The sequence below is a fragment of the Filicampus tigris genome, chromosome 2 (genome assembly GCF_054856515.1).
Source record: "Filicampus tigris isolate MCC_2025a chromosome 2, RoL_Ftig_1.0, whole genome shotgun sequence".
Classification (NCBI taxonomy): domain Eukaryota; kingdom Metazoa; phylum Chordata; class Actinopteri; order Syngnathiformes; family Syngnathidae; genus Filicampus; species Filicampus tigris.
In genome coordinates, this window is record NC_141218.1 from 1038015 (window position 1) to 1059098 (window position 21084).

Consider the following 21084-nt stretch of genomic DNA (forward strand, 5'->3'; position numbering starts at 1 on the left):
AAAAATAAAATCTGGAAGCGCAGTACAAAAAGCACCAAAACATGCAAATGAACAACCTCAGCATTTATTTAGAAACACAACGAGTAACAGTTGAATTATTGATCATGTGATACTTAAAAAGGGAAGTCAAGCCAAAAATGTTCTTGACCATAATGTGTTGTATGTGACCCACTAGTCTAAACGTGTTAGTCCGATTCATATTGTGTTTGTGGAATATGAATTAAGCAGCAAAATTCACCTGTTTTCATCCATCTCGGGACGGCCATTCTGCCACTTGCGGTCAACTGAAAATGACATCACAGTTGCTCGGGTAACGACCAATTACCTGACTGGTCGAAGTCGGGGGGAGTGGTGGCCTTCCTGAAAAGGCCTCGTACATCACAGGAGAAACTATCGCAGCGACGACCGATTACCTGATTGGTGGTTACCTGAGCTCTGAGCAACTGTGATGTCATTTTCAGTCAACAAGTGGCAAAATGGCTGCCCCATCAGATGGACAACTCATATTTCACAAACACAGTATTAATGGGAATGCTGTGTTTAGACGAGTGCGGTTGCTTAGAAAATATTATTGTGAAGAAAATGTCAGACTTCTACATGGTCAAAGTCAAGTTTATCGTCGGCCTTCACGTGGCGCGGCGCGGCGCGGATCCCCAGCTTCAAGAATTCACGCAAGGTGGGGAAATACGTGCCATGTTTGCTTTTAGAGTAACGCTTCATAAACAGCTGAGGGAGACAAGAACGGGGGTGTCAACGTGGACGGGACGACGGACGGCGGTGGAGAAAGTCTTCACTTACCCTCTCGGTGGCTTCGTCCTCGGAATCGGCGACGTAGTCGTCGTCGGAGGAGCCCGCCGCCTCTAGACACGCACACACACGAAACCCAATCAGGAATATAGGAAAGCAGACAATTATGACAATGGCGCCTACAGACAAACAACCCATCTTGAATGCTAAATGAAAACGATTTTTTGAAGCTCTTCTTAAAAATTCCCTCTACTGCTCTAAGATCCAGAGGGAGGCTGTTCCGCAGCGTAGGACCACAAAAGGAATCTCATATGGCAGGAATCGCGAAAAGACGTGCAGTTGAAGTCAAATGAAAGGCAATCGCTGATGTACGCCGGTGCTTGCTTGATGAAGTAGTGCGTCAAAGGACTTCTAAAAGAAACCGGCAGCCAGTGCAGCGATTCAAGCAGACGGCTAATGTGCTGACTTTTGTTTCAACTGATTAAAATGCTGGCTGCGGCATTTTGAATTTGCCGTAACTTCCTGAGAGACCTTTTGGGCAAGCCAGTACAAAGAGAATTTCAATAATTTAGTCGGCTTGTGACGAAAGCATGAAAAAGCATTTCGGCGTCGTTCCGAGTTAGAAATGGTCTAATATTTCTATGCATTAGCAATTGTGTAAAAATGACCGATAAAGTTAAGATCGGAGTCTAAAAATCACACCTGGGTTTGTCACTTGGGTTTTTATTTGCTAAGAAAAGTTACGAAATATTGGTTGTCTCTTTTGCCTTTTATCCTTTGAGCCTACAAGTACAGGCAATCTTGTTTTTTTCCCTCGTTTCTTAAAAAAACAGCAACAAAAACAACAACTCATCAATCACTGACAGCTGTGAGACAGATTGTTTACAGAAGTGGGGATATTAGGTGAGACCGATATGTATTATTGTGCATCATCCGCATAAAACTGATATTTAAAGTTATGTTGACTGGGGATGTTGCCTAAAGGAAGTACAGCAAGAAAAAACGAAAAAGGACCAAAAATACTTCCCTGCGGAACGCCATATTCAATATCAAATGTTTGTGACGGTTACATCAACTGACAACATTTTTTCTGTCTGACAAGTACGAGCGAAACCAACCAGCTGTACCAGATAGACCCACCCACGTCTCAATCAGCAGTGTGATTCAAATGAAAGTTAAAATGACCAAGAGAAATTATCTTATTATAGCTGGTGAGAGTGACTTACGAAGTCAGAAAATTACGATTACGGAAATGTTGGCGTTATACTAGGGAGTCCTATCAAATGTGGCACTGAGTATAGACTGCTGAGCTCTGATAACCACAGCCGGATATTCCAAACTCAGAACGTCTTCAAAAGACCATTTAGGGCAAGCAAAGTCCACAAGAAAACGACACGGTCCTGTTTGAAAAATCAAACGGAGCACTTTCTACCTGCGCTGCTCCACCGCAGAGGGGACGACAAGGCACCTCGGCTTACGTCTGCGGGACGATTCCTGTTAAGGAGACAGCAAAAAATAAGATACTGTATACAGCGGTTAATACTGGCGATGTCCTTTATTGATGTTTATACATAAAATCGCTGTTACCCATTCCTTAGCCAATTGGGTGAAACAAATTGAAATATATCTCACGAGTGACTTACCTTTTTGATCGATATTTGTTTGTATAGATGCTTTAAGACAAAAAAAAAAAAAACACTTTGAAATGAGTCAATTAACCAGTGACATACATTGTTTTAACAGTCATTTAATTGTGCCCTGCCGCATATAATAATACCCTCAAAATAAACATTTTTAGAGAGCAAAAGTGCAAGCGTATATAGTAAGGCTTCAAAAAAAAAAATGCATGTAGTAAGTTTTGAAAAGTGACCGGATTCTCTCCGTCACATTCGGCTACGATCGACTCTTGAGGCGTATCACGTCTTGGTCACGCAATGCTAATATTAAATGCACAAGGTAGCGAAATGATTAAAAAGAGTAGACAGACCTATTTGGAGAGTTTCTTTCTTTTCTTCTTTTTAGGTGAAGTTTGAGAATAACCATAACCCTTCAACTACGAACACACCGCAAACTACCAGAGATGGGCATTCCGCCTATGACGGACCAGTCCGTCTATCCGCCTATGACGGATGCCCATTTTGGAGGCGATAGATAAACGATAGATGGGAACCGGATTAGATACAGTGGCTTTCCGACTCTGCTTAGTCCGTCGATTTTAAAATTGTACCCGTCGTTCGTCAGCAAAAAGGGCACCCAACATAGGTGGATAGACGGACCGGTCGGTCACCTAGACGGACGGACGGACGGAACGGCCAGCTCTGGCAGCCACCGTGGCAGAGGCACCGGACCAGCGTGCGCACGTAGGCGGTCGCCCAGCCTACTTGATCCTGCCAGTATGCTTGCCCAAAAGATTAAAGGCATGCAGTTTCAAGTCCCCACGGCCAGTCACCTAAACTTTATGTAACCTTGCGAGGACTCATCAGCTGCATCTGCTGTCGTCGAAAAAGCACTCGTGGTGCATCTGCGGTATTCCAACCTGTCCACTCGTTAATTCCTTTTCATCCAAGTTAGATGTGAATTTACTTGGACAGAAACAGAATCGAACTGAAACTGCCGCCGCTACCGTCCTGTCAGCTTGGCTGCGTAAAACAAACGCACGCGGGGATCAGTCACGTGACGTCGGGAGAGCTACAACAGGAACTTCCTCTACATCGGGACTGGCTGAAAACGGTCAAAGTATACGGTACGGGTGCGTGATTGTTCGGCGGATGCCACGATGACATGATTGACTGACAAACAAATGACAGAATAATGTGAACTTTAATGCCTTCCCATAGGCCCCCTAGAGCGGGCTTCGTGGACTGCAGTGACAAGTCGGCGTTGCACAGAATCGCCTGCGGCTTGGTCAACTCATGGCAAGAATGTAACGTGATGGACAGAAAAATTATTTGTTTTTGTTTTTTTTTCCTTAAATGGGCTTGAGCTCAGGTAAGCCCGTTGGTAAGTTCGGCCCTGATTACAGGTGATTTTCAGGAGAAAAAAATGCACCCTATATGCACATGTGCTAAAGACTCTCCAGTCTCCACACCAACCCAGGCTAAAATGAGCTCTTCCCAGGCATACAAAGCTCGTCTCTCAGTCAAGATGCATCACTTCAACCGTACCGCGAATGTGTGCAAATACCGGTGGCTTACTCTTTATCGTCGTTACTCCTCGGCCTGTCACAAGACGTTCCTCCCCGACACAGCTCGGAGCTCGGCAGTTTTGGAATCACGACTCTGGGTTGGCGGCGCAGGCAGGCCGCCATGCCGGGGCAGTGCTTTGAGGACGTCGTCGTTTGCTCATCGCTGGCCATTTGCTTGGCATTGGCGCGGCTGTTCCTTGCCGCCAACTTTGTCAGCCTGCCGCCATCTTGCTTGGACTTCTTCATTGCCGGCGCGTGGTCATTGTCGGCTGTCGCGGGGGCGACGGACGGCGTTTTGTCTCGCCTCAGCGTGGCCCGATCCCCGGAAGACGACGACACGGGGCCTCGCTGCCGATTTGAGGGCACTTTTCCAGAGAGGGAGGTCAAAATGGAGTCACCCAAGTTTGGTGGGAGGGATGCTGTCGTGGGTGTAAACAAACAATACAGTGATGCGCTTTTTCCACATTTTGTTACATTACAGCCTTATTTCAAGAAATTCACATTTCTCCTCAAAATTCTACACACTATACATCCCATAATGAAAACGTATGAAATATTCTAACCCTTTGTTGATTCACCTTTGGCAACAATACCAGCTTCAATTCTGATGCCACAAGCTTGTTTCTCCATTTAAAACAACCAGAGCTGAGTCTACAATCATGGCCGCCTCGAGCAAAGCGGCTTGAGGCGGCCGCCGAGTGTGCTGACGAACGAGCAGAGCCTTTTTCGTTTTAAATGTACTTTTACCTTCGCTGCGGGATACCTCCAATCGTGTGGACTTGATTGACGTTGAGTTGCGGTACAAAATGACGAGTTCTATCCCCTTTTCACCGCACTTTCAACATCCCGGACGAGACAACGCGACCGCCGTCGTCGGGCCTGGCAGGAGCCGCAGGCAACGCAAAGAAAAGCAAGCGGGGCTGCCGAGGTGAGCTCTTGCTAGGCTAAGGTCAATGCTAACCACGCACACTCCGCTGCCGAGCCACTCTACCTCCGACGGCGGATCCGCAACACACAAAACGGGCGGACTGGAAGAACAACTAGCGGGAAAGTTCGAGACCGTTGCATTTGATTAATCACGGAAAGCTGGCGACAGGCTCAGCTTCCCCACGCTTCAGTGCAACTGTACTTGAGGCCAACCGCGGCACAAAGTCAAGTGTCATCGGCAGATTATGAAGTCCTAGTGATGTAACGATTCACTCAGCTCCCGATTTTTGATTCGATGCAATTTTTGAAAAATTGCTACCATGCTTGTCTCTGTGCACTAGCGTGGTTGTGCAGCCATCCACAAACGCAATCTGCAAACATGTTTGGCTCGAGCGCATCATTTGATCTACACGTTCAAAATGTGCTATGCATCTGGAATGAAAAAATCTTTCAAGACATCATTTTCGAGATGAATTAAACACGTTTTTTCAAATTATCTAAATGGATTAATCGGGACGAATCGATTTTAAATCGATTTTTGATTCATCGTGACATCCCTATGGTGTCCAGTAATGCGCAGACTACAACTACCGACAACTTTATTGCCCGTTTGCGGGCCCGGTGAGGATAAGTGGTTTCCGAAAACGGATGGATGGATAGCAAACGCCATGTCGCTGCACTGTGCCGTCACTGTGCAAATGAAAACTTGCTGGGATCTTCTGCTTTCATTTTGGTCCTTGAAAGTGTTTTCACGTGAAAATGACCACTAGCACTAAAATGATCGGGGACCTGCATTTATCTAAAAATATGTGTCTGCGCATATATATGTGCATCATTCTGCGAGTGATTTATTCTTTGAAGCATTAATATTAAATATATATACGGTGCAGTAAAACACTACGCCGCGCGGTCCTGCTCTAATGTTCCTGACAGAATTTTTAAAATCGGAAAATTAAGATAAATTGTTCGGGAAGGAAGGAGGAAAGGAGGGAAATAAAAGAGAAGTTTACTCTGACACTACAGGTACTGTATGAATTGTGTTAATATTTGTAGAATGTTGTTGTTAACAAAAAATTAACAGAGCCTGAGTTTTTTTTTTTTAATTTAAATTTAATTATCCAAGATATTTTATTGCTCTACATTTCAATGCAAATATTCCATATGCTTGAGAACTAAAAGATACTTGCACTCAAAAAGGATGTACTTTTATCATTTTTGCCCTAACATGACATCAGTGTATCAGCGACATTTTAAAAAAAGAACAACAAACAAACCATACTAATGTTTATCGTGATAGTTTCTGTGTAAATACGTCGTCCGGAAAAAAATGGTTGTGGTGACAGGCCTACCAATACCGCAAATAACGTAAATACAGCACATCGCCTAAAATGAAGCCGGTCGGCTTCTCTCCCAGCAGGCTTAGCGACTTTTCTGGGGGAGAAAGCCTGGGAGCACTTATTCTGGGTGAGACCTGGGTGAGACCCTAAGGGAGTACAGTGCACCTGGAAAATATTCACAAAGCCTCACCTTTTCTGTAAGAATACGTTCCTCCTCGACATAGCTCAGAGTTCAGCAGTTTTGGAATCACGACTCTGGGTTGGCGGCGCAGACAGGCCGCCATGATGAGGCAATGGTTTGGGGACGTCGTCGTTTGCTCATCGCTGGCCATTTGCTTGGGATTGGCGCGGCTGTTCCTTGCCGCCAACTTTGTCAGCCTGCCGCCATCTTGCTCCGACTTCTTCATTGCCGGCGCGCGGTCATTGTCGGCCGTCGGACGGCAAATCGCGGGGGCGACGGACGGCGTTTCGTCTCGCCCCTGCGTGGCCTCATCCTCGGAAGACGACGACGCGGGGCCTTGTCGCGGATTTGAGGGCACTTTTCCGGAGAGGGGTAAAGAGAGGGAGGTCAAGATGGAGTCACCCAAGTTGGGTGGGAGGGCTGCTGTCATGGGTAAAAAAAAAAACAATACAGTGATTCACTTTTTCCACATTTTGTTAGGTTACAGCCTTATTCCAAGATGGAACAAATTCACATTTGTCCTCAAATTTCTCCACACCGCACCCCAAAATGAAAATGTATGAAGTATTCATCAGATGGAGCAGCACAACGTCCAATGAATTGAAGCAAAAAAATGTGGCAAATTCTTGATATTCTATTTCATTATATTCAGAGTTGGGGGGTAACGCTGTTTAGTCACATATTACATTTAGGCAGTCACGAAGTCATATAACAAGTTACCCTTTAAAATTTTGTAATATCATTACAGTTACTAAGTCTCATAACGCATTACAAATTCAGGACCACAATTAATGACATAATTGACCATCGAGCCAAAGGATTAGACGATTCTTTGAAGAGTATTTATTTCCACCTTTGGATTGACTGGGCCAAAGCAGAGGTAAGGGCTTTTTGTCAGTGACTTTTATCACTGGCTCTGTGCAAAAACAACTCCCGCCATGTATTGGGGTGTTGAACAATATGATGTGTATCCTTTGGTGGGCTTCCAACCTCCCATACCCCCCGCAATGTCGCAAAGGTGAATAGATTGCCCGCACGGTTTTGTCTCCCAAATGTTTTGTTTGTTTTAACACGATAAGCAGCATGAGTAATGGCTGAGAAATTCTGGTTTGTGACACTAATCACGGTCATGGTTTCATAAAATTAAATGCAAAACATATGCTCAAAATACAAAGAGTAACAAACCAAAGTAAAAAGTGGCAAATAAATAAGAGTCATTGTGCTTTTTAGATATGATTGTGAATGAATTTTGCGCCACCAATTGCAGTGTGTAAAACAGTGGTCATTCTGATTGGCTGTGAGCAATCAAAATGCAAATTCGCCTGCCTCGAAGCCAAAGACGTCCGGTAGCCGATGACGTCGTGCTACGGCAACTCCAATCAGACAAACTACAACATGGCCCATTAGAGTCTGATGCGCTCATTTATTTCTACTTTTTTTTTTTTGTGCATTCACCTCAAACCTTTGTCTCCATGTAGGAAAGAGAATTACAACTAACTGAACTTAATTTCACAATTTTAATAAGTTTTTAATTACAAAATAATAATAATGTAGTCAGGTGAGTTTTGACTATCAATTCATATTTTTGCTTTCATTACACTTGCCCTATCTATCTATCTATCTATCTGTGTTTTGTCAGACCAATTATACATCATATCACTATTAGTGATGTGTAAATTCATTTGAGTATGTTGATCATTTCCTTTATGTTAAATGTCCTCATTACAAGATAACTTTACCAGCTACAGTATGGTAGCAAATTTTGCATTTTGAAGTGTCGAAATCATTATTAAATAAATTAATCCTCCATTAAAACTTTAAAAAAGTAACTTAAAAGTAACTTAAACTTGAGTAACTCATTACTCTACAAAGACTAATATTGTAAAGAAATGTTTACTTTCACATGCGAGTAACTAGTAATACATTACATTTTGGAAGTAACTTGCTGATTATACGACACTGTATGCTTTTAGTCAAGTACAATATTGGAGTGTCATTTTCCTTCTGAAAAAACACTATCTGTGCGAGGCCTTTTTGTCGTTCAACAAAATGAGACCCTAGGTGAGCACCTGAAAAATACTTTTTTCCACGTTGTTATGTTCCAGCCTCATTACAAAAATGGAACAGATTCATATTCCTCCTCAAAACACAACAACGCGGCATGACCGCACCTTTACCTGTGGCGTCGGGATGCCCGAGACGGGCTTGATGATCGAGCAAAGTCTTGAGGAGCTGCGGCTGGCTGGCGGCCCGGGCGCACTCCTCCAAGACAGCGGGGGTCTCGCTGAGCCAGGACACCGTCTGCACACCGCACCACAGACGCGCTTCAATACGGGCGACTGGGACGGCCGCTTGTGAAGAGTCGCTCTCCCTACCTGAGAAAGGCTGGGCACTGGGAGGAGATGATCCAATCGAACCAGAAACTCCCACAGCAGCTTCTCCAACGCCTCATCGAATAAAGGACTGTAGCCCTTGAGGAACTCCTCCTGTCGATAAGAAATACAGTACAACCCTGTTGAAATTGAGAGAATACATTTTTTTTTTTCAATATAGCTTTGTAATGTTTAAATTACAAGCTAACTACTAGGGATGCTCCGATCGATCGTGCATCGATCACGATCGGACGATTTTCGTGAAAAATTCCGTGATCGGAATATTCGATCAAAGCCTTTTATTGCCGATCAAAACATCCGATCACCCGCAGCTCATGCTTGGCTGCCGCGGGACGAAACGGCAAAAAAGTTGATTTGTTTAATACGCGACGACGTCCCTCCGTCCAAAAGCATCACTCGCGCCGCCCTGCGCGAGCTAACTTGACTCCAATTGAAACACGCCGCCAGAAAGGCTCCCTAACGCAGCCGCGCCTCCGCTGCGAGCAGAGGGGAGGGACGCAACACAAGGCTGCTAAGCGTGAGCTGCGGGTGATCGGATGTTTTGATCGGCAATAAAAGGCTTGATCGAATGTTTCCGACCACCGCAGTCGGTGTGAGCATAGCATCGTCTGCTGTGTGTGTGGAGTTTGCGTCTTGTAATACTGTGTATGCCATGAAAATGTAGCTCGCGCGGGGAACATGGCCAAAAGTTTCAACACAACCAACTTAACCCGACATTTGAAGAACAAGCAATTGGGAGACGATGGTGCGTTTACGAGGCTCACTGCATTGAATGAAGTCAAGGCGGACACAGCGGAGTATAAATGGCATTATTCCCACAGGGAGATTAAAAGATCAACAGTGACTGTTTTCTCGTTGACAAATGCACAAGACAGTTTGTCTATGCACAAGACAAAAAAGTTCCTGAGTCGTTTCAATTTAGGAACTCATCGAATAGTTTCTTCTTTTATTTAGGTTTTTCAGTTATCTTTGTGACTGAGTAATTGTTGTCTTGTGCCACCAACGGTTTTGTATTTCTTCATGCTTTTGAAAACATATATAGATTTTTGTCAAAATTACGGCAATAATATGGCTGTTTTTTTTCCCCCCAGATAATATTGCATAATAGCACTCACCATAAATAAATGGAAAAGTATAAAGATATTCCATGTGATCGGAATCGGTATCGGCCGATCTCACTCATGCATGATCGGTATCGGTGTCATAAAACCTGATCGGAACATCCCTATTTGCTACAGATACCCTGCTGGTTGAGTGAAGCGGGAAAAAAAAAAAGTAGAGTAACAGTCACCGATTTTAGCCGTTTGTGAACTTTTTGGGGCTGGGGCGATAATGAATTGCTCATGTACAATTGGCGGAGAAGTACTCGCCTGGAAAAACTCCTCTTTGGCAGCGGAGTCAGTGAGCAGCTCGTGGACCAACCGGTGAAAACTCTCGACGGATATGTTCACCTTGACGTCCGTCTTCTGCGGGGACAAAAGCTGGTTGAGCGCAGATCAAACATGACAAATCGAACGAGCGCGCCTACCACAGTAGGAGCCGACGAGGTGGACGGTCCAGAAGGAGCGCTGAGCTTTCTCAGGTGGGTCCTGATGACGCTGGCATCAGGCTGGGGGACACGCAGGAGCTCCAAGATTAGCTGGAAAGGAGGCGGAGCAACAAAAGTTGCAGTCAGGAAGGGTCTAAGAGACAACACTATTCTAAAATGTACTATTTATACCGCACTTTGCTCAAACTCAAGACGCACTTTCCTGAAGATGAGGCAAACTCATGACATGCACGTTCTCCGAAAGATACCCACCCGCGCTCTCAGCCCCAACGCGAGCTTGGCCTGGTGCCTCAAGGTGAGCAAGCCCGGCACCGTGTCGCAAGTGGACTCCACAAACTCCGCCAGGACCCCGTACTGCGCCACGTCCCGCTGCTTCATGACCTTCCAGAGGGCGGCGGACACCAAGCGCATGGGCGGAGCCAGCTGCTGCAAGGCGGCAAACGGGAGACTGACACCTGGGCAGGAGGGACCACACAGGGGTGATGAAACATCTCAAGACTGATGACATGTTCTCAGGGCCTAGATGCAAAGTAGTAACACATATTTTAATGGGGAAACTCTCGCAGCTTGTTTTAATTGATGACAAAGAAAACACTTATTTTGCAATTGTGTCAGTTTACTTTTAGAAGGTGTACTTCTTTTTGGAGAGAATGCAAACCACTGATGATGCAATTTCCTGAAGACCTCTGAGAGCAACTAAAACCACGATGTGGACCTCGTTGTTAACTTCAGTCCTTGTCAATGAAAAGAGAGGTGTATTATGAATGCATAATTAAACCTACTCACCAGTAAACATGTTGTTCGGCTTTTTTGAGGCCATTCTTCGGGTCAAAGAAACTGTTAACGGCTATTTTAGCAACTGCGCAGTCCACTCCTTGACTTAACTAAAAACAAACAAAAGGGTGCTTATTTGTGCAACCCCCAAAGATTGAACTGATGTTTTTTTATGGACAAAATGAGCATCTGCCGTTGTTTAATTGCCGGTTGTGCCGCGCTTCTACCGAAAACTTCCGTCGACGTTTGCTCAACTCCCGCCTTCGGTTAAGTGTTCAACTTTTGATGTACCGCACATACTGCGCGGGCGGTGCCTAAACTGGCTGAATGGAAATAACCTCCGCCTGACGTGCCCCGCTTACGCGAGCACGGCAGTTGAAACAACAAGCACGTCTAGATTTTTTTTCCGGATATGACGCATTTTTGCGCATTACTGACTTGTTTGACAGTAAAAAGTAAAAAAAAAAAAAAAAAGTACAGACCGAAATACACAGTGCAAAACAAAAACATTACGTTCAAGCTCAGTTTGTTGGTGATAACACGTGGAAAAAAATACTCCTTACCTGTACTGGATGTGTTTTTTCAGATCAGAAATTTTGAACGCCATAATCTGGTGGTTTTATTAGCTCTTTCTCTAATTACATCTTCCAATATTTTTAAATCTGAAAAAAAAGCTTATTTTGACAATTTAGGAGTAGAAAGTACAGAGATCATTTTTCAAATGTTGGCCGTAAAAGTAAAAAATTGTCACAAAAATAAACACCCAAGTTCAGATATATGAAACGGTGACAAAGTATTTACCCTGATGAGGTAAAATAAAAACACTAAAGTGTGAGTCTGTTGATAATTTGGCACTTGCGTACACAATCTGGATGAACTTTGCCTTGGTGTTTCTGTATCTGGACAGTCACCACTTGTGGTGCAAAGTCCAGGCTGCCCTACTCAAAGGAAAGCAGACATTGTTATTGTTAGTCACACCAGTGAGAACAAGGGATTCAACCAGAATGGACACGACGTCCTCATTGATTAAGTAAGTAAGAGTTTTTTATGCTCAGGTGGCAAAATTCTCAGATTTTTCAAATTTCCAATTTTGAATGCGGTATTCCCAAAATTCCTCGTCTTATGTACTGTCACTGCAGCAGGAACTTTTCCTAAATTTAGAAAAAATAATCCCACCCCTTTGCTATCGTATTTGTGGTATATTTCAAGCTTGTTGTTTTTTTCTGTGGCTTCAGGTCGGTAACCAAGCGAGTGTGGTCCGCGCCCCAGCGTCCGTTTAGGGTGCGCAGTCACAACCGGGAGGCCAAGAAGGGCATCACAGCCGGGACTTTAGAGGAACTGAAAGAGAGGGTGATTTGTCCGGTGGTTTCCGAGTGTCTGGGGCTTTTTTGCCATTCTGCGTTTGGTCGCAGGTGTGTCGAGCGTTGTCGCTGGTGTCTCTGGCGTTGCTGGTCTGCGAGGAGGACGGGACGGAGGTGGACTCCGATGATTTCCTGGCAACTCTGCCGGACAACGCTGCCATTGTGGCGCTGGAGCCCGGACAGACGTGGCGACCGCCACCGGTACTGGAATTTTGCGATAAATGGATTTTGATGATTCCTTACGACTTTTCAGCAATTTCTTTTGGGTGCACCTTCTGTAGTTAAACGTGCGCCCTCGCCGACTTACGCTGCTTGCACTAACAAAATGCTTGCTCAAAGAAAGGGGCTAGTTGGCAAAAGCACACTCAGTTTTTCCAACTTTTTCTTACCCCTGTTGGGAGAATTTTTTCCAAAAAAGCGACTTGTGATTTCAATTCCCAATAACATGACTGAAATCATTTGAACATTGTTTAACGGCCACCAACTGGTATTATTCTTCCATTGCAAGGAAAGCAATGTGAATTGATGATGGCCGGATCTTGTGAAATTTGCCTTCTCACCTCAAATGGCACTTCCTCACTGTTCCCAAACACCTCAGGGTGCGGCCGTGTCCCGAAGTCAAGACAAGAGCAAGTCCAAGACGGGAAAAGACATTGCCAGTGTCACCTTGGACCTTTACAAAATGAGCCCCAAGGATTTGTTTGGCTCTCTGAGCGTGAAGGCCACTTTCCAAGGCCTATACTCGGTCAGCGCCGACTTCCAGTGTCTGGGGCCAAAGAAAGTCCTCAGGTGAGCAGAACCCCAAAAGTGGAGTCCTGCAACATTTGTTGCAATCTTTTAGCTCATGTATCTCATTATTCATTCATTTGTAGAACAGATTAGAGGAAAAATATTTGGTATTTAAATAAAATACCGGTAGTCGACTGGAAAGCATATGGCTTGTTTTTTTTTTTTGCAGAGAGGCCCTCCGCGTAGCCTCGGCGCTCCTTAACGCCGCCGGACACCTGCTCATCACCTCCGCCTCCGTCATCCGCCGCGTCATTGAGGGCGTGGACCTTTGGCAGCCGCCGCAGAAGGCTTATCTAAATTGATTAAATGGGCTGGATATCGTATTAAAGCGACACCATTTAGAGCGGGCAGGCCAAAGTGGAAGTTTCAAGTTGATTTTGTACATATGCGTAATGCCAAACTCTTGTTGCAGGTCAGTGGGGCTTTTGTGCTGCATTTTTGGGTTATACTTTTGTAAATATATATCATCAGCAATCATCCATAATTTTTCTGGTGCATATCATGTCGTCTTCGATGAACGTAACGTAGGTTTTCAAGCACTCGCGAGTAAAGACAGTAGCACGTGCAGATGTCAAACAGCTGTATTGAATTGTACACCGATGAAACAGACACTCGCATGACCTGACTGAAGCCCGCCGAAGGCACACTTAATTTAAAGGCAGCAATGCATAATAAACATGACCCGAACGTGAACATCACTAAAACATCAAACTTTGGCATTGGTCTCAGTTCAAAACAACAAATAAGAACAACTCTAACTATAAATACAGTGTAATGGAAGAGAACGGTTTGGTTGCATACAACACTGAGGATTTGGAATGCACTGATTCCCAACCACTTATCTAAATTCACTACCTTGGTCCAAAAATGATCATTTACTTACCATAAATAATGTAACTTTCTTCATTTACCTACGTCAGCGACATATGCTGCAGTGACAGAGAGAACAAGGAATATTCTTCCACTAGATGGCAGCAAGTCCAATTGTTGCTTTGTGGTCCACTGAAAGACTCTGACTTGACACCAAGTAAATAAATGAGTGAGTGAATTGAGACAGGGTCATCATTATTTAGTAAACAGTGAACCCCCACATATTTGCGGCTTTTGTGCTCAAGACAATCAAAGTATGACTTTGGTGCAATTTGGAGTCAGGGAATGACATTGAAGTGCATTCGTGAGTTTGACTCAGGTGAAAATGTATGAACTATGTTGAAATGAGTTGAAGAGTTTACATGAACAATTTGGCTTTGCTGCCATTTTGTGCCATCTTGATGTCAATAACCAATTGTAAACATCTTCGGGCGATGCCAATTAAGTTCACTGTATATCATTTTGGTGACATTTTTTTAAGTGGTATTATGCCATGCGAATTTTTGTCAAATGTAAAACATGCGAAGGTTGGGAAACAGTATTCTGACGAACACGATGTTAAAACGTAACCTTAAGATAAAAGGTTGTAACGATATAAGCAAGTGGACCGCTATTGCTTCACATTGGAGAGTCCAATGGGAGTAACATAGTAGGAACGGCATTGTGACTGTATGCATACATACACACAGCGTTGAAGACTCTCTCAGGCTTTCAACCGTCGTTGCCGAAGACCGTATTGAGCTGTTGGGTGACCCTGATGAAGGTGGTCCTGCGGCTCAGCTCCTTCAGCTTGGCCGCCCCCACATAGGTGCACGTGGAACGCACCCCACCCAGGATGTCTCGCATGGTCGCCTCCACGGGACCTTTGAACGGCACTTCCACAGTCTTGCCCTCGGACGCTCTGTAGGTGGAGGGCAGAGGGGGGGTTAATACGCCGTCCCAAAAATCACCCTTACAGGGGAAATCAACGCAAACATTTTTTTATGTTATATATTACATTTTTTTTAGAAGATGTTATATGCAAGCCAACTAGTTGAAACAGGGCATTCTGATAAATATTGCATTTGTGGAATAAGTGTTAATGCACTCGTTTTTAGCAATCTCTAGGGCGGCCATTTTGTCTTCTGTCGACTAAAAATGACATCACAACTGCTCACAACCAATCATGGCTCAGATTCAGAAAACAGGTCAGCCGTGATTGGACATTGTGAGCAGTTGCGATGTCATTTTCAGTCGACAGAAGACAAAATGGCCGCCCCCAGAGATGGCTAAAAACGAGTGCATTTTGCTGCTTAACTTATATTCCACAAATGCAAAATGACAACTAGTGGGCCTGCTGGGAACATATTCTTGAAAAAAATATGTATGGGTTGACTTCCGCTTTAAAAGGCATTTTTTTTTATCTCTCTGTACTTGCAAAACAGTCCGCCAATTTGCTAGTCCCTTTTATTATCAGAGTGAATAAGATGAATGAATAAATATTCAAAACATGCCAATAATGTATAAATGTTTTTAAATCCAGGTAAAAAACGATGCTTTTACCATACCTTTGATAAAGTACGCCGTTTTTAAATTTTTTTTACAACCCCTGGCTACTGGTAAACGCCTATTAAATGTGTAGTTTTATATACCCTTGTATAATACCATTTTGTTTGGGGGGGAGGCTGATGCAGATTACAATATACAATATTTGGCAGAATAAAGTTGCGATAACCGATTGGCACTGACCTGTACTCAGCAAGGACGCCGGCGTGCTTCTTCATTGCAACTTCAGAACTCATGCCGTAGAACAGCTTGTATTTCTTGCCCAGCTTCTCGATGGTTTCGCCGCCGCTCTCGCAGTGGCCCGATAGCATGCCGCCCAGCATCACAAAGTCCGCTCCGGCACCTGACAGACGTCATGTTGGTTAACAAAAAAAAAAAAAAAACCTCTTCATTGCATCGCCTCAATTTTCGGACTCACCAAAAGCCTTTGAGACATCTCCCGGGCAAGTGCATCCCCCGTCCTGTGTCAGACACGACATGGTTCTCAAATAGGGCTGAACCATTTGGAAAAACAACCTAATTGTGACCCCCCCCCCCCCCCCCCGTCAAATTTGCAATTGCGATTATATGATAACTTTTTTTTCTTCCCCAAAAACGCATTATTTTTCACAATCATTCAATGCTAGCTGCTAGTCAGTTCTGAAAAATAGTCGCTGGAAAAGGTCCAATTTTGACAGAATAATAGTCGCAATCTTTAATATCACAATGAGATTAATTTAATATCACAATGAGAAATTTGAATCCTTGGAATAATAAAGTTCAGTATGATTACTATATTACTCCTTAAAAATATCTCCTCTGACCCAAAAAGTTGCAGAAGCCATGCTGTCAATAATTCAGACATTCATTCACAATCAAGGCTCACAGAGATGATGTGGCCATTCAGTCCGTGGGCCGCGTCTGCACACTCGATCACTGCGCTGAGCTGAGGGTACCCCACGCCGGTCTTCTTGCGAGTCGTGCACACGGAGCCTGCGGAAGACACCAAAGGTAGAACCGCACTCCATTTAGCCATTTAGGAAAATCAGTTGACTGTAAAAAGCCGAATGAAAAATGACAATTGCTGTGGTCACCTGGTCCGATGCCCACTTTGATGATGTCTGCACCGGCCAGGATCAGCTCCTCCACCATCTCTCCCGTCACCACATTTCCTGCCTGAAAATATGGGGCAACGCATCATTTGCGAGAGGTAAGTTAAATCAATGAATAAAGGTTGGGATACAGTGCGGAAAAAGAAACAAAAAAGGCTCCCACTGACCATTATTGTGTGCGAGGTGAACTTCTGCCGCACCTCCTTGACGAAGTGCACAAAATGCTCCGAGTAGCCGTTTGCCACGTCCACACAGATGTACCGTAACTGCGGCACGGCGGCCAAGATGGCGGACATCTTCTGGAAGTCAGCCTCCCCAGTGCCGGTGCTGACCGCAACATTCTGGGAGGAAAAACGTAGAGACAATGGACGGGCTCGTAGGGTTGCGAAAATGGAAGGCATTCATGGGAATATATTGGAATAAACCACCAATTTATAAAATTGCAGGTTGGCTCCTAACATGAAAACTTATATATAGTTGGGGGAAATATATTTGATCACAATCCTCCTGACTAAAACAACCAGATTTCATGCAGGTTTTTTTTAAAACAATCTTTGATCACTGCTCAGCATGCATACCACCATCCACACTCTCGGTTATAGCAGTTTTATTAATTGTGTTCCCAACGTCATCGCTACTTTTGGTCACTCATCAGTAGAATACTTAAAACCACATACAAATTCTCCAGACGAAAAAAAAACCTATTGAAATGCCATGCTTTTTAATCGTCTTTGATTGCATCGATGCCTGCTTAGGAAGAAAAATTGCCTTCAATTCCCAGTTAATTGTCATGAAAACTTTCCATTTTGGAATATGACCTGAAATTCCCCATCTTAACTTCTCGTGGGAATTTACCAGAAACATTCTGTACATTTTCCACGTCTTTATAGGAGGAAATAAATAACGTGACGAGTACCTCGAGGCATTCTGGGTGCTTGCCTGCAAACTCCTTCCAGTCTTCTACAGAGTAATGCTTATGGACTGCGGTGAAGACTGTGAACTAGCGGAAGAAAACAGAGGAACTGACTGCTCGTCGTGCACCGGGCTTCAGGTTCCAATCAGGATGTGTTGCCTACATTGTTCAAAGCCCTGGCCATCTCAAAGGTGCCCACTGTGTCCATGTTAGCGGCAATGATGGGGATTCCTGTGTAGCTGCCCTTGGAGTTCCTGAACGTGAAGCTCCTCAGCAGGTCCACCTTGAGTCAGACACACAATGGGTCACCAATTGTTGCATCATCATCATCATCATCAAGATAAATTGGCATGGATAGATATTCAATCGTATTGTATCTACCTCACTCCTTGATTTGAGGGTGCTGCGCTTGGGCCGGAGGAGCACATCTTTGAAATCCAGCTTGATGTCATTCTCAATGCGAGGCATATTGTGGAAACTGCAAGACACACCACAATTATGTTAGTTTCACACAACACGCACAGTTAAGTAACTTAGCTAGAGTTTTATAACATCCAGATTAACCGTTTACAGAGTCGCTGTCATGATAATGGCAGAGTTATAGGACGAAAAGTACAAGCGAGTTAGTTCTACTAAACTGGTTACTCCTTCCATCTCGTCCCACAGCAACAAAAAGTGCATAGAATGTTGTAAGTACATCTAAACCCGGCTATCAACAATTCAAGGGATTCAGTTTGACGTTAGCATGATGTTTCGAAGAGTCTAGAGAGGTTTATCTGCCTAATTGTTACCTTACTGGCAACAGGATAAAATCGTGAATCCTGTAACCTTCAATGAGTGAGTTGCAGTAACTTCCTGTTCCAAAGCGTCTGCGCAGTGCGCACAGTGAGCGGGGAAACAAGAAAACCGCCTTGTAGTTTTTTATCTTGCACTAAGTGTACAGCGAGTATGCCGTTAGAACGACACAGTTGAAAATTACTTTACGGCACACAAAAAGAAAATGGTGTCGTAAATGGATTCGGAGAAGAAGCGGAAACGTTTTTGGGACTCCCGCCTTCCGCACGTCGAAGCGGCTGCCATATTGTGGCAGTCATGAGCGTTCTGTCAAACATAGGGTTGCGAACTGTCCCGTATTAGCCGGGACGTCCCGTATATTGGGCTGATTTGGTTTGTCCCATACAGGACCTTAAATGTCCCGTATATTGACTATCAACTCTTGCAAATACACAAAACTGCAATCTACCGATCCTGTAATCTAAGATGCTTTTAGTAAATGGCGATCGATTGTCAATAACGACGGACACAGACGGGTTGGCAGCTCAATGTCTTTTATTTGTATACTTGCTCGAACATACATTGCTGGTTCTTAAACAGTGATAGCACATTACAGCGCTTCTAATGGAGACTCTCGATACTACACATGACAGATCCTAGATCAGATAAAGCGTCAATCTCAGAACAAGCGGCAATCACTCCACCTGTCACGTAAGGACTTCTCTGTGGCTGCGCAAAAGGACAGAAGACTGCTTGAGTCAGTCAAAAGCAGCCTAAAGTATCCATGGAACAATACATTTGGTGAGTCACACTCCCCTTTTACATTTCAGATTTCTTACACCCGTTTTTTGATGAAAAGAGCCAAATTGTGGTTTCATATGAGGTGACATATCGTCGCTGTCCTGTGAAAAACACTGTCCATTTTTTTCATTTTTTCTTATTTTTACGTGAATGTGGTTTCAGCATTAACTTGAAAATTAGAAAAAAAAAATCCAAAATTCATACATCATGCTCACACCACCGTGGGACTGTGCACCTGTCCCTTATTTAAGAGTGAGAAAGTTGGCAACCCTGGTCAAACAGTACACAAGTAGAGGCGAAATTTACAGACACTCATACAGTATCTGTAAAATATCTGGATTTGAACTCAACTCTTGGTATTTAGAAGCCAATAGTACGGTACTTCTTAAATCTTTTAATCCAATACCACCTAAAAAAACCACTTGCCCCCAAGTGCCACCACAACAACCATCATTTAATCACAGTAGTGCCAGTACGTGGCATAGGTTTTATTCTCAAAAAGTATATTTAATATTGTAAACCACTGTAATATTCGACACAGTTGGAATATTAACACTGTGATTCAAATACATATATATATACATATATATCTGTGTGTGTGTGTGTATGTATACATACATACGTATGTATATATGTGTGTGTATGTATATATGTACACATACATATGTATGTTTATATATGTGTGTATGTATATATGAACACATATATATGTATGTATATATATATATATATATATATATATATATATGTGTGTGTGTGTGTGTATGAATATATGTATACATACATATGTACGTGTATGTATGTGTATATATGTATGTATTTATATATTTATATATATATATTTACATATGTATATAAATATTTATATATATATATATATTTATATATGTATATAAATATTTATATATATATATATATTTATATATGTATATAAATATCTCTCTCTATATATATATATTTATATATGTATATAAATATCTCTCTATATATATATATATTTATATATGTATATAAATATCTATATATATATATTTATATATGTATATAAATATCTCTCTATATATATATATATTTATATATGTATATAAATATCTATATATATATTTATATATGTATATAAATATCTATATATATATTTATATATGTATATAAATATCTATATATATATATATTTATATATGTATATAAATATTTATATATATATATATTTATATATGTATATAAATATTTATATATATATTTATATGTATATAAATATTTATATATATATATATATATTTATATGTATATAAATATTTATATGTATATATCTATATTCATACATGTATTTATATATATTTGTATGTATATGTATATATATTTATATATGTATATTTATATATGTGTATATATATTTATATGTATGCATACATATATATATATATATATTTATATGTATGTATATATATATTTATATGTATGTATGTATATATATATATATTTATATGTATGTATATATATATATATATATATATATATGTATATGTGTTTATATATATATATATATATATATATATATTCATTCAATCATCTCTTTTATTGTACCGTAGGTGAGCTCTGGCTTCTGCTGCTCTGGACCTCCCGTCTGCTGGCCTGGGAGCATCTTGGGAAATCCCTGGGAGACCTGGACGAAGTGGCTGGGAAGAGGGAAGTCTGGGGTTCTCTGCTGAGGTTGTTGGTGATATGGTAAGTGAAGGAAAATGGATAAATGAATTCATAGGTAAGCTCCAGCAGACTCAGTGAGGCTGAGTGGTACAGAAGATGGATAGATGTTTATCATCACCTAAACAGTGTGAATTTGAAAAAAAA

At 42.5% G+C, this 21084-nt stretch overlaps 4 protein-coding genes across 12 annotated transcripts in view; 2 read left to right on the forward strand and 2 right to left on the reverse strand.

Moving 5' to 3' along the window:
• Positions 1 to 42: 42 nt before the first annotated feature.
• tinf2 (TERF1 (TRF1)-interacting nuclear factor 2) lies at positions 43 to 12086 on the reverse strand. 2 transcript variants are annotated; one of them, XM_086023810.1, is made up of 12 exons: positions 11105 to 12086; positions 10571 to 10773; positions 10298 to 10408; positions 10140 to 10235; positions 8752 to 8862; positions 8554 to 8677; positions 6386 to 6799; positions 3942 to 4350; positions 2391 to 2420; positions 2180 to 2241; positions 799 to 860; positions 43 to 726 (listed from the first exon to the last, which is right to left on the reverse strand). In XM_086023810.1, exons 1-12 carry the CDS (start codon positions 11136 to 11138, stop codon positions 586 to 588), a joined length of 1797 nt encoding a protein of 598 aa, XP_085879936.1. In that variant the 5' UTR covers positions 11139 to 12086; the 3' UTR covers positions 43 to 585. The 2 variants fall into 2 exon arrangements, with proteins under 2 accessions (XP_085879936.1, XP_085879937.1); XM_086023811.1 differs by lacking the exon at positions 2391 to 2420 and having other exon boundaries at positions 11105 to 12084.
• Positions 12017 to 13953, forward strand: cideb (cell death inducing DFFA like effector b). Its single transcript, XM_086023828.1, has 5 exons — positions 12017 to 12122; positions 12328 to 12442; positions 12505 to 12654; positions 13052 to 13242; positions 13412 to 13953. The coding sequence occupies exons 1-5, from the start codon at positions 12097 to 12099 to the stop codon at positions 13542 to 13544; spliced, it is 615 nt and encodes a 204-aa protein (XP_085879954.1). The 5' UTR covers positions 12017 to 12096; the 3' UTR covers positions 13545 to 13953.
• Positions 13809 to 18965, reverse strand: gmpr2 (guanosine monophosphate reductase 2). 5 transcript variants are annotated; one of them, XM_086023821.1, is made up of 10 exons: positions 18905 to 18965; positions 18043 to 18139; positions 17825 to 17944; positions 17665 to 17748; positions 16916 to 17089; positions 16731 to 16812; positions 16523 to 16629; positions 16076 to 16118; positions 15841 to 16000; positions 13809 to 15013 (listed from the first exon to the last, which is right to left on the reverse strand). In XM_086023821.1, the coding sequence occupies exons 2-10, from the start codon at positions 18127 to 18129 to the stop codon at positions 14824 to 14826; spliced, it is 1047 nt and encodes a 348-aa protein (XP_085879947.1). In that variant the 5' UTR covers positions 18130 to 18139; positions 18905 to 18965; the 3' UTR covers positions 13809 to 14823. The 5 variants fall into 5 exon arrangements, with proteins under 5 accessions (XP_085879947.1, XP_085879946.1, XP_085879945.1 ...); XM_086023820.1 differs by lacking the exon at positions 18905 to 18965 and adding an exon at positions 18490 to 18821; XM_086023819.1 differs by lacking the exon at positions 18905 to 18965 and adding an exon at positions 18458 to 18821.
• Positions 18748 to 21084, forward strand: part of svep1 (sushi, von Willebrand factor type A, EGF and pentraxin domain containing 1) — an 82593-nt gene continuing 80256 nt past the window's right edge. For 3 of the 4 annotated variants that reach the window (XM_086023797.1, XM_086023802.1, XM_086023798.1), the window contains exons 1-2: positions 18748 to 19236; positions 20826 to 20961. The gene's annotated coding sequence lies outside the window, so the exon portion shown is untranslated. The remainder of the gene's footprint in view (positions 19237 to 20825; positions 20962 to 21084) is intronic. The other variant, XM_086023803.1, reaches the window with a different exon arrangement.

Excerpts from the sequence above, each read along its gene's own strand:
- gmpr2 (XM_086023821.1), bottom strand. The coding sequence starts at position 18,129 with ATGCCTCGCATTGAGAATGACATCAAGCTGGATTTCAAAGATGTGCTC. Across the intron at positions 17,945-18,042 it reads CCCTCAAATCAAGGAGTGAG|GTGGACCTGCTGAGGAGCTT; the intron begins GTAGATACAATA and ends GTCTGACTCAAG. Across the intron at positions 17,090-17,664 it reads AGCACCCAGAATGCCTCGAG|AATGTTGCGGTCAGCACCGG; the intron begins GTACTCGTCACG and ends TTTTCCTCCCAG.
- cideb (XM_086023828.1), top strand. The coding sequence starts at position 12,097 with ATGGACACGACGTCCTCATTGATTAA. Across the intron at positions 12,443-12,504 it reads TAGAGGAACTGAAAGAGAGG|GTGTGTCGAGCGTTGTCGCT; the intron begins GTGATTTGTCCG and ends GTTTGGTCGCAG. Across the intron at positions 13,243-13,411 it reads GGGCCAAAGAAAGTCCTCAG|AGAGGCCCTCCGCGTAGCCT; the intron begins GTGAGCAGAACC and ends TTTTTTTTGCAG.
- tinf2 (XM_086023810.1), bottom strand. The coding sequence starts at position 11,138 with ATGGCCTCAAAAAAGCCGAACAACATGTTTACTG. Across the intron at positions 10,774-11,104 it reads GCCGAACAACATGTTTACTG|GTGTCAGTCTCCCGTTTGCC; the intron begins GTGAGTAGGTTT and ends CCTCCTGCCCAG. Across the intron at positions 8,863-10,139 it reads CCAAAGAGGAGTTTTTCCAG|GAGGAGTTCCTCAAGGGCTA; the intron begins GCGAGTACTTCT and ends TCTTATCGACAG.